The sequence below is a fragment of the Balaenoptera borealis genome (assembly GCF_965194805.1).
Source record: "Balaenoptera borealis genome assembly, chromosome: 14".
In the NCBI taxonomy this organism is placed as follows: domain Eukaryota; kingdom Metazoa; phylum Chordata; class Mammalia; order Artiodactyla; family Balaenopteridae; genus Balaenoptera; species Balaenoptera borealis.
Genome location: NC_138875.1, coordinates 19,971,633 through 19,983,753, shown reverse-complemented (window position 1 = coordinate 19,983,753; position 12,121 = coordinate 19,971,633). Strand labels below are relative to the sequence as shown.

Below are 12,121 nucleotides of genomic sequence, written 5' to 3'. Positions count from 1 at the left end.
AAATGGAATGGAGCTGGAAAAACTAGAGGCAGGGACAGCAGATAGAAATCACTGCAGGAATCCAGGCAGGGGTTAACAAAAGCATACGAAACCATGAGAATGAGAAGGAAAACTGGGTGGGGCTTCCAGTGACTAATTGAATATGAGTGTTCAAAGCTGAGTCTAAAGTTTGGGTATGTACTAATTAGCAACAGCTGCTGAAGATCTAGGCATCCGATCTTAATTAGGAGCATAAGTGTGGCACCAGTACATCTGTGAATGGCTGTCGGGTTAGCCAACCTTCTCTGTGTGCCACACATCACATGGTTAAATAACCAAATAAGAGGTTTCCCTTTTTTGGGACTTCCCTGGTGGTGCAGTGGCTAAGACTCTGCACTCCCAATGCATGGGGCCCAGGTTTGATCCCTGATCAGGGAACTAGATCCCACATGCCGCAACTAAGAGTTCTCATGCCGTGACTAAATATCCTGCGTGCAGCAACGAACCCCGCGTGCTGCAACTAGGACCAGGCACAGCCTAAATAAATAAATATTTTTTTTAAAAAAAAAAAGAAGTTTCCCTTTTTATTTGAGAATATGAGCCAAGATTTTTATAGATATTTGAACTAATAAGCGAGTGCTAAGTGGACATATTTGTGAGAGTGTACATTTCTTCATTGTCACATTTGTTTCTTCCCCAAATGTCCTCTGCAATATCTCTGTGCCAGGTAGAAATCTCCTTGAGTGCTTTGAGTTATCTCTATTCTTTACCTCTCACCTGTATTTCCTCTTGCCTCTCAATTGGTCTTTAAGGATATGGCAATGGAGCCTATCGGATTTCATTAAAAAAAAAAAAAATTCAGAAGAACAAAGATTGTGACCATTCCTTGAATGAATTTAAAGTTCCAGGAAAGTTGTGCGTGTTTTTGACTCATTGAGTAATACTGCATTTCTCCCCAGTGTTAAGTGTTTTCAGGGTTAGGTGACTAATCCATCCCCTTCTCACAGCAGATTCTGATAAACTAAAATCTGGCTTGCTACAAAGAGCCACAATGTTATTTTTTTTAAAATAACAGTCATAGCTGTAAGCCTGTGGTTTTCTCATTTACAACATTATACTAAGTGACTTTATGTTCTGGGGGTGACAGAAGAAAGAAAGGCTTTAAAAAAAGGCATTTATTCCCTTCATAAATAGAACATTCTACCATGCTGCTATTCATATCTTTCCCTTTAAGTTTCCAAATGTTTCTATTTTCACACAACTAGCTATTGTTGGGTCCAAGGCTCTTTAGTGTAAATCGTGCTGCGATCAACAAGGCACTCTGACAGCTGGGCACCAACCTCCCACCAACACACCCAACTCCCCAGTTTGGCTCTCTCTTGCTCCAAGAGGTATCTGTCAAGTCAGCAAAATTCAGGATAACTCCCCCCAAAGCAGATTCCAATCCTGAAAAAATCATTGGGGTGTTTTTTGAGGGAAGGGGTTGGTACCATTTATGAAATACGGAAACTGTGATATGTATTCCCTGTTGAGAAGTTTATGGGAGCTCTGGATACTAGCCCAGGAGAAGGGCACATCGCCACAAAACTTTGCACTTGATGGCAAGAGGTTGGTGGGCTCCTTGATTCCAGGGTACATGAACCCCAGATGAGGAGTCCTGCACTGGAGTAGTGGTCTCAAAACTCTTTTAATAGGGCTTCCCTGGTGGCGCAGTGGTTGAGATCTGCCTGCCAATGTAGGGGACACGGGTTCGAGCCCTGGTCTGGGAAGATCCCACATGCCACGGAGCAACTGGGCCCGTGAGCCACAATTACTGAGCCTGCGCGTCTGGAGCCTGTGCTCCGCAACAAGAGAGGCCGCAATAGTGAGAGGCCCGCGCGCCACAATGAAGACTGGCCCCCGCTCTCCGCAACTGGAGAAAGTCCTCACACAGAAACGAAGACCCAACACAGCCAAAAAATAATAAATAAATAAATTTAAAATTTAAAAAAACTCTTTTAATAGTAAGAGTTTAATAACAAACCCTTTTAATAATAATAAGCCCTTTCAAAAACAAAAGTATATGTCCCCAATTTATGGATATTTACTTATAAACCATATACATGTACTATTCTGCTAATGTATTATATCTTTAATTAAATAGTCAAAAATTAAAATCTCAAACAGATGAGATGAAAACAAATAATAAAAGGTCAGATACTTTCCTGTAACTGAGCAGGACCCTTTGGGGCCTTCCTGGGACAGACCCCCTCCTCCATATCCTCGGCTGCAGCTCCTCTCTGAAGTATCTAGAAAATAGTATCTGACGCAGATTTCCTGAGTTTTTCAGATGCTAAAACCACCACCAAATGGAAGAAATTAACTACCTGATGATCATAAGCATGTAGCCCCCATACCTACTGGCACCTAAGGATTGATAGTGTTAACCCTTGTGACACTGCCCTGTTACCTCACCATCCACAGATCAGAGAATTGTGCACAAGCTGATCACATACCCTGGGACATTGTCTTTAAAAGTGCTTTGCTGAAACCCATCAGGGAGTTTGGGTGTTTTGAGCACTAGCTGCCCTAGACTCCTTGTCTAGCACCCTGCAATAAACACTGCACTTTGCCTCACCAAGACCCGGTGTCAGTAGATTGGCTTTACTGTGCTCGGGTGGGCAGACCCAAGTTTGGTTCGGTAACATTCCCACCCCCACTGAATGCCTTTACACAAGGCCTAGATGCACGTGCCCCACTTTGCAGCCCCTTCCCCAGGCCCTGCGGTCCAGTTGCATCTTGATGCCAGACTTCTCACAGCATCAAGCTCATGAAGCAAAAAATAGAAAGTACTACAGCAGAAAGAAAATGCTAACCCCCTCAGATAAAAATAACTCCCAATGTTCTGCGACTGAGAAGCTGCACCTCTTCTCACCTCTTATAAAAGATTAATCTTAGTAAAGATTTCTCAGCAGAAGAATTCACTGGAAAAGCTTTGACTATTCAGACTGAAAAGAACCAAGTTTCCCATAAAGAGTCGCTCTGCCCTGTGTAAGCTTTCAGGCCACAGTCACGCTGTACTTGATAAACCAAACTGTTTTGTTCTCTGTCACAGAGAGAAAGGCAGCTTCAGATGTGAGTGGAGAAGAGTGTTGGAAGGTTGCATGGCGTTCAAGAAACAGAAGCCCTCTGCATGCAAATGCCCCTCTCTGCACCTTACCGGCTTGAGTAAGTCAGTCATTTAACCTGTCTGCTTCTTAGATTCCTCAACTCTTAAATGGGGGTAATAGCATGTGTATATGACATGCCTTATATGTAGCTTGAAATTCAAACATGCCATTCATGGAGGTAAACGTGCTCTATACATCATAAAATGCTATATAAATGAGAAGAAATAAAAACTTGTGTCCTCCTGTCATAAGAACAAAAGCCAAATAATTGACAGAGTAACTTACATGTGCCCTTCTGGAAAAATCAGTATGCAACTGGAAATTTTAAAGTCCACCCCAGACCCTTTGAGACACGCAGGTTTGATAAGCCACTGCTGCGATTCGCAGTCCCATAGCTAATGCTATTCTGACTGATGTGATGACTTGGCAGGTGGATTTGGTAGCCACTGAAGTAGATTTCATATAAGGGTCACATATGCATCCCAGCAGTGAAGGCGGGCAGGACAAGGGAGCTATGACAGTCTTCGTGGAGGTTCGGAGGCTATGTCCTCACGAGGTCAAGTGTGGCCACCACCTGATTCTGTGGAGAACACTTCCAGACCTTTCTGTTCACTAGACATGCCAGCAGCATGACTGAGCAATTTGTCTCAGTAACAAATGAAAGCAGTATCACTGGATAAGCTTGAAAGCTTTGGGGCCCTAACCCCAGTCTGAAGCCCCTATGTCTGGGAAACACAGGTCCTAGATGTTCTCCATAGATTAAGTCATTGAAGATAACTTACACAAACATTTTTAAAGCTTCAAAATTTATTGCTGTACATTTTCGCATAGCATTTACTATGGAAATACTAATAGTGCAAATATTTATTTTGGACTTTGTAGCATTTGAGGGATCACAAAGCTTTTTGATATCTTTTGCAATCATTTATGAAGATCTATATTGTTCAACTTATTTTAGAAATTCAAACAAGTCATCTTCTATTCAAAGAGATTACATAATGCTTTCTAGATCTCCTCTCTAGCACAAAAAACTACCCCGGAAGCCGCCAGGGGCATCCCTTTCTGTAATAATACATACGTCTTGCAAGATTTTTCCAACTGCAAGATGCTTTGTTCACTAATTCATTCAACAAGTATTTATTGACAAACTGTTATGTGCCAGGCACAGCGCTAGGCTCTGGGGACATGAGGATGAGAAGATGCAATCTCTGCTTTCACTGTGCTTACAGTCTAAAAGTAGAAACAGACATCCAAACAAATTTACAATACAATACAGTAAAGTGCTTCCGTGGAGGTATTGACAAAGTGCAGTGGGAATTTGGAAGAGGGGAAAAAGAACATCTGCCTGGAGAAACCAGGGACAGCTTCACAGAGGAGGGAGCTGTGACTTGACCAGTGCTCAGGAATTGGCCATGTAGACAGGCAGGCAAAGGGAACGACAGGTGCAAAGGCACAGAGGCCCAAGGGGCACTTCAAAGGAGCAGGTGATGTGGTTTTTCTTGAGCCGAAGGTGCAGTGGGGACAGTGGCAGGATGAGCTAGACAAGTAGGCGGGCATCAGATCGTGAAGAGGCTTTTGATCATTCGTCCATTTATTCAACACGCACTTATTGAGTGCTCACTGTGTGCCAAGCACTAGGCTAAGCGCTGGGGTTATAACAGGGAACAAGACAGACACATCCTTGCCCTCACGGAGCTTACATTCTAGTAGATAGACAGACAAAAAGTCAACAAATAAATAAAATACAGATTTAGAAGATTTCTACAAAGGGAATAAACAGAGTGCCAAGGCAGAAAATAAAGTATTGCGGGTATTTATAAAGTGGAGGGTAGTTAGGGTTATCAGCGAATGCCTCTTGGAAGTGACATAAAATGACACCTGCAGAGATAATAGCGAGAGCGCCCGCTCCAACAGGAGCCCTCACTATGCGCCAGGCACTGTGCTAACACTTGACAAACAGTATCTCCTTTAGTCCTCACAACGACTCTATGAGGTAGGTATTATTATTCCTATTTCACTGAGGACGAACAGGCTCAAAGACATTAAGTAACCTGACAAGTCACACAAATGGCAAAACCAGGGTTCAGACACAGGTTCTCTCCATTTCAAAGTGCTCATTAAGCATGATTCTAAACTGCATACACGGAGAAGTGAGGAATTTCAAGCAGGGAAATGATAAGGTCACATTTGCTTCCAGGACCATTCTGATGACTATATGGAGGAGAAAAAGGAGGGATGGAGAGGGAAGAAGGGAAAGGGGACAGGTGAAAAATAAAAGGAAGCCGCTGAAGGAGCAGAGGAGAGGAGAGGAGGCAGAGGTTGCAGGAAAGGAGAAGAGATGTAGATGAAGGTGTGAGAAACGTGGTTAACAATTCTAACAGGATTGATGGGATATTGGAGGCAAGGGGAAGAGTGGCATCTGGGATCACTCCTGGGCTTCTGCCTTGGGCAACTGGATCAGATGATTTGCTTTTACACAAGTTAGGGAATGCAAGACGGTGGTAGGTCTGGGGGATAAGACGATGCATTTATTTTTGGACATGTCCCACGGGTATACTGGGAACACCTGGACTTATGGGATAGTTCCCAGCTAGACACCATGTAACGGCTTTCAAACCTTGTTCTCTACCTGAGCAATGTATATAACGACAAAAATCAAAGTTTTGCACGTGTGTGTTTTTCCTTTTACAAAATTTGTTTATAAAGGCATGTACGTCTTGGTTGGATTGCTTTGTGAAGAGAACATACGATCACCAAGGTGAAGTTACCCCAAGCTTGATTACAAATGAAGACTCGTGACTTTGAGGAGTCTAAGCAAAGCCTTTGGACATTCATTCTAACTAGTTGTAATAGCTCTTACAAAGAAATCAATATTATTGTAACTTCCCACTGCCACCCCAACTGGGACAGTCGGAAGGGCCCAGAGCAGGTACCCTCTGCCACTTGTCTTCCCAGAGTCTGCAAGTATCTCTGCTTATTTGCCAGCAGGATTACTCTGTGGAAATTGGTGGCCTAAAGCCCAGAGATCAAAGTTGCATGTAAATCAGGAATTCCAAGAAGGTGCTATCTAGGTAGTTTTGCGTAAGGTCCACAGAGACAGCAGCTCAAACCTAGCCAGTCATATTGCTTTCACTATTTTCTTTTCTCTCCCCTCCTCGGAAACCGGAAGGGTGCTGGAGGTAGTGATAAAAAAATGTACAAGTGACATTTAGAGGGGTTTGGTCACGTCCTTGATCGCATCATTCTGCGTCTGATTTTGAAAGAACTCAGAGTTAAGAAGTGCATAAACCCTTCGTACAGAAAGATAACATGTTTGCTCTATTTCTCAAAATGTACTTAAATTTGCTTATAACCACTCCCTCCTTTTTTTGGCATCAGATTACCTTAAGTATGTTTTGATTTTTAAAACTCATTTCTCAATGCTATGCCAGTTTTAGTAATTAGATATCAAGGAATTTAACTGGTAATGAAGTTAACACTTGTGAGTTTCAACAGAAAAAAAGATGTTAATACTTTGGAGGCCGGGTAGTAATTAGCAAAGTATTACAATCTGGTTCATTAAGCAACTCTGCCCAGAAAAATGCCTCTCTTTGTGGCAAAGGGTCTGACCTGCACCTGTTAACTCTGTAAGCCAGTAGGCACTGGAAAATGTAAAATGTTCTAGAAAAACAGACATGGACTTCCAGTAACATCTGAAGCGCACCTGTGTACCTAACTCACGCCCCAGGGAAGAAAATGCCTTATTTTTATAGAACTAACAAAAGTACTCGTTACAGGCAAGGGGAAAAAAATTACCCATGCTACACGACAACTTACAATTCTGGTGAAAGCAGCGCAATTCTCATGATATCCAGAGGCATACTGCAAATGTATGAACTATTTGCTACTACCTCCATTTCAAACCTAAGTCCCAGGGATCACAGTTGACTGTGAACCAGGAATCCTAAGGAGGGGCTATGTATTGTGTGCTCCTTAACAGAAAGAATTCCAATCAGTCTGTGAATAGAATCATTTATTTGTCTTTACAGTGATGATGGAAGAATGTACAGGTGTCCTCTTTCAATAAAGTATAAAAATCTGTTTATATACAGTGAAGTCACAATAAGCTTTCATTGGGAAATTTATTTGGTACTCCTGATCCGTTCATATTAAAATTGCGGGGGAGACGAATATTTCACGTTAAGTGCTACATTTCCAGTAGATTGCACCTGGCATGAAAAGCTCAGCTTCATCTTCAGGGTCCTGCTTGATAGATATTACAAAAGGCTAATTTTAAGTCCTGGGACTCAAAATAAACATCATTTTTGAATAATAGATATATACATCAAAAATACATCTAAAAAGGCATTGGTTAGTGCTATTAAAAAGCTCTATGTGCTCGGGTGCATTTTTTTCTTACAGGCAAAACCCAGTGGAAACGTTTTTGTTCAATTCTAGGAATTTTCTCTTGGGGAAAGTCTGTCGAAAGTTACCTGTAAGAAAAACAAACAAACTTAAGTAATTCAGTGATTTCTCAGGTGAGGTTAGCAAAACCTGGAAAAGCAGTTAAGAGGCCAAATTTCACTTAGAATAGGATTTTTAGAGCCTTGATAGCGTTTAGTTACAGCACTTTGTACATAAAAAAGTGCTCAACATTTCCCTTCATTGTTTCAAGTGTTTTATTTTGAAAATAACCCTTAATACTCACTTCATTTTCAAATAAATCATATGTACCCCTTTGTATGCTTGTGAAAATATTTTCTATCATTAATTAAATCAGCATAAAAAGAGAAATCACAGGGCATACAAATGAAGAAAACATAATAGACGTAGCCAAATCCAAACATACCTTGAGAAGATTTAGGAAAATTTCTAACAATGATTTATTTTATTTCACAATAATTTATTTTACTTCTCAGAATTTACAGATGACAGAAATGTACTGAAGTTTTATTACTGCTTAACTTGGGTGAAATGGTAATGTGCAATTGCCAATTCAACTATTTATGTATTTGATACTCTAGCTCATTTATAGCTAAATGTTTTAACACCTTTGTTTTTATAGTTATCTTCTTCTTGCAGTCACTCCTAAAATGTTTGATAACCTGGGCACTCCTCTTGAGTGTAAAATCTTAAGTAACACAGCAAACCTCAACCTGTTATTGATGGTGTGTGTGTACACACACACTCACACACACACGCGCACACACACACACACACACACACGCACGCCTGCTCGCCCTGATCAATAACAGCCTCAGCTCCGTCCTCCCTGACGGGCTCCTGTGTTCCGGCAATCTCTGGAGCAGATTCTGGCGGGAGAAACACATGCAGAGGTGGGCTGAAACCACAGCTGAGCCCCAGGGGCCATGTGACTAAGGAAGAAGAGCTGAAATCTCTTCTTGCGACTGCACGAAACTTGGAGTTACACCTCTGCTGACAGCTTCCTAAACTCTGCGCCTGCCAAATATATATATATATATATATATACATACAAATTAAGGTCCATTTTGCTAATGAGGACCATCAGAAAGAGCATCCATGTCATAATGCAGTGAACAGACCTAAACAGAACCGCATGTTACAGGTTCCATCTCTTAGCAGCCATGTGAACTTGGCCATGTCCCACCTTTAGCCAAGCTAAGTCCTACCTATTCCACAGGTTATTATGAACACCTAATTAAGTCATGTGGCAGTGCTCTGGTTTATTAAACACTTTAGGTGTACGTGGGGCTAAATTAGTGATTTAGGTAAATTTAATTTTGATAATCAAGAAGTACATCTAAATCTTCCATAACCTACAAGTCTAATGGCCTGGTCTAATAATACCATTCTGAAGTTTAGAATATGATACACGTAATGCAGATCTCTCCCTAGCACATGACAAAGTGATGGCTACTCTTTAAGTACATATTAAAACTTTAATCCCTCAACTTATTAGTTTGTTCGTGCATTAACCACAGGCTCGCTTACATAAATTAGGGTGCTGCCCTGACGTCAACCTGCAAAGTAATCTGCAAAGTAAGTGAGGGTCTCGTAAAACCTCAACTACATGACCCTTGATTATTCTAAATTGTTTTCAGGAAAAAAGTCTGAAAAACAACAAAAAGCTCTGGAGAAGAAGAGGGCTTTCCCAGAGTCAGTTCTGATGTGGTGCAGGCGCAATGGTCCAGATTCCCACACTGCACTGAAGTCTCTGGAGAAAAGAAGCACGCTGCAGACTTGCCTCTGAGAGACTTCACACACATTAAGTACGCTCATCAAAGTCCATAAAACACATCCTGATCGGGGTGGAAAACAAGATTCAGTGTCAACACGGCACCTTCCTGTCCTCAACATGGAAAACAAAACAAAACCACTTAAAATAGCACTGAACTCGATTTAAAAGGTTCTGCGTGGTCAGGAAACTGTGTGACCAAACGTTGCTGCTGTCACTGACTATGTAAATGGAAGACACTGTGATTATCACCTGATCTGTGTCACTGTGGCATGGGCCACTCCCTGAATTGAGACAAAGCACGGATGGGAAGGAAAGATTGTGTTAACAATGAATTCATCCCCCCTGCATGCAACACCCTCAGTATGACCCTCTACCAAACAGGACCCCTCCCCATCCACCCAGTGGCTCCAGTAAAACACCTGGAGTCATTCATCCCACTCTCTCATCCTCCCTAACGGTCAGTCACCCGGTCAAGTCGATTCTACCTCCAAATACATCTCAAATCGGCCTTTTCCCCTTTTTCTCCACATCCGCTGCCGAGACCCTTGTGAAGCCACCATCACCTCTTGCGGGACTACGGCAGCCTCCTAACTGGTCTCCCTGCTTCTAAGCTTTCCTTAGAAAGGACATCCTTTTTCATGCAGCAGCCGTGGGGATCTTGTAAATAAGCACATCTAATCACTTTACGAAGCCTTCAGTGGATTCCCAGTGGTTTTAATGATAAAGCTCAAAATCCTTAACAAGAATCCACAAGGCTCACCATGATCTGATTCATCTCCACACTTTCTAACCCTCCCCAGACTTCCTACATTCCAACCATAGTGATCTTTCCTTTGGTCCTCAAAGGAACTGAGTTGTCCCTTATATTTCTTTTGATGAGAACACGTTTCACCCTAACTTCTGCTCACTCCTACCCGCCTTTCAGGCTCACCGTAAATGCCACGTCCCCAGAGTCCTGTTGGCCCTCACATCGCATTAGCTCCCCTGCCGGCAGCTCTCCCAGCACCTTCATTTCTCCTTTATCGCACTGATCACAGCTGGTGATCATACAGTTATGTGAGCATTTGTTTCATACAACTGTACGGTAAGTTCTGTGGGCGCGGGGACGTCCCCAGGACCCAGCACTGAATGCAAGACTGACTCTCAGGACGAGGTGTGAGGGGCAGAGACAGGGCTCCAAGACCAGCACGGGGTTAGAACTCCCACACCCTCCGCTCGCTCTCCTTCTCGGTCCATCCCTTTCTCTTTCCCTCCTAACACCACCACCCACCGCTCAGTTCTGCCTTCAAAGGACGCAAATAAATAATTGGCTTGGGGGTGGCAGAAAGACATGGCCCCCAAAACGAAGCAGGATAGAAGTTGGGAAGCAAGATGCCACATAAACCCTTGGGGATTGGAGTGTAATCCTCTACAGAGAATATGTACCCGATGGAACAGAGACTGGGAGACTCCTACGTGAGTTCAGGACAGGATCATTATTTGTATTTTTTAAGGTAAATTATTTATCATACTTTAAAATGTCCTTCTCATTCTCCCTGCATCAAGTCTGTGCTAGAGAGAACAGAAACGGAGGGGAAAAAGGAGGGATTTTTGCCTACTTTGTGACCATAATTTTACAGAGGGGACAACAGACCCCAGGAGAGCTACTGTGGTAGAGGCGATGGCGCCTTCATCTCCCCCAGCCACTCCTCCCTCCCCGGCAGAGTCCTTTCCTCCTTCTTCTGCTTTTCTCTGGTGACACCTTGGAGACCAGATGCCTTGCAAGTGGCTGCAGGGGTGTGAACATCTTCACATAATGAGAACAAAAGGATGCACACTTATATGGCCCTTAAATATAGAAGGGGCCAAACAACAGCACATGCACAAGATACGCAGAGGAGAAGGCTTTGTAGGCACTGCTGAATCAGGCTACGAGGGCAAAAGCAAGGAAATAAAAGACCTTAAGTTCCACGTCTCTCTGGTGTTGCTTTACCTGATGCTAATCTTAGGCTTCATCTCCACTGTCCATTTCAATGCCCATCTCCTCCGTATCAGCAGCTCGTGACAAGATGTCTGCCATCAGTGCTTCTTCCAATTTCTTACGTACTTGTTGTACTCGCTCTTCCTGTTTCCTTTTTAAAAAGAGAGTAAAAAGATACTAATAATTTAGCAAGTATTGGAACAATGAAGCTACCGAAATGGTTTATCTTTACTTCAAAGTCATGAAAATTCCGGAGAAACATACATTTCCTTCTCCTTAGACTTTGCAAAAGTTGCTTCTACCCTCAAAAAACCAAGTCACATGGGGGATGAACTTTGTCCAAAAGAGGGACATTCAGACAGGCAGATAGCCCTCATCTCACAGAGAATTCCGGCAGGAGTAGATTTATTTCAGTGACCTTTTCTACAACTTCACAAACTTCAAATATGTGAAGATTCAGGGTTTTTCCTATAAAGGATAATTAGAAATAACTTAAAAGCAGGGAAGGAATACAGAAAATAAAGAAGGAAAAGAGATTTGCTCAGTGAAGCACTGAGAAAGATGGAGGAGGTGGAGGCATGATGAGCTGGGATTTCGTTGGCATTCTCTGGCTGTGTCAGGGGAAAGGTAGTTGGAGTTCTCCCTGGGTTCCCTGGCCTGCTGGGAGCAGGCCATCATGAAGGAACCAAGAGCACATGATCCTGTACACCAAGGACAGGGAATGAAAAGACTCGTGAACCGAGGTGAGCTGAGTCGGTTAAGAATATGCCACAAGTTTCCCTGTGTCTTGGGGACTCTAAAGGAACCTCAAAAGTGAGAGTTAGTAACACCGAG

At 42.8% G+C, this 12,121-nt stretch overlaps 1 protein-coding gene across 1 annotated transcript in view; it reads right to left on the bottom strand.

The window, feature by feature from the left end:
• Nucleotides 1-7,125: 7,125 nt before the first annotated feature.
• MBD2 (methyl-CpG binding domain protein 2) overlaps nt 7,126-12,121 on the bottom strand; it is a 69,423-nt gene continuing 64,427 nt past the window's right edge. Inside the window, exons 6-7 of the mRNA XM_082353419.1 lie at nt 11,300-11,438; nt 7,126-7,600 (exon numbers count right to left, since the gene is read on the bottom strand). Coding sequence (XP_082209545.1) covers nt 11,312-11,438 — 127 coding nt within the window. The 3' untranslated portion in view covers nt 7,126-7,600; nt 11,300-11,311. The remainder of the gene's footprint in view (nt 7,601-11,299; nt 11,439-12,121) is intronic.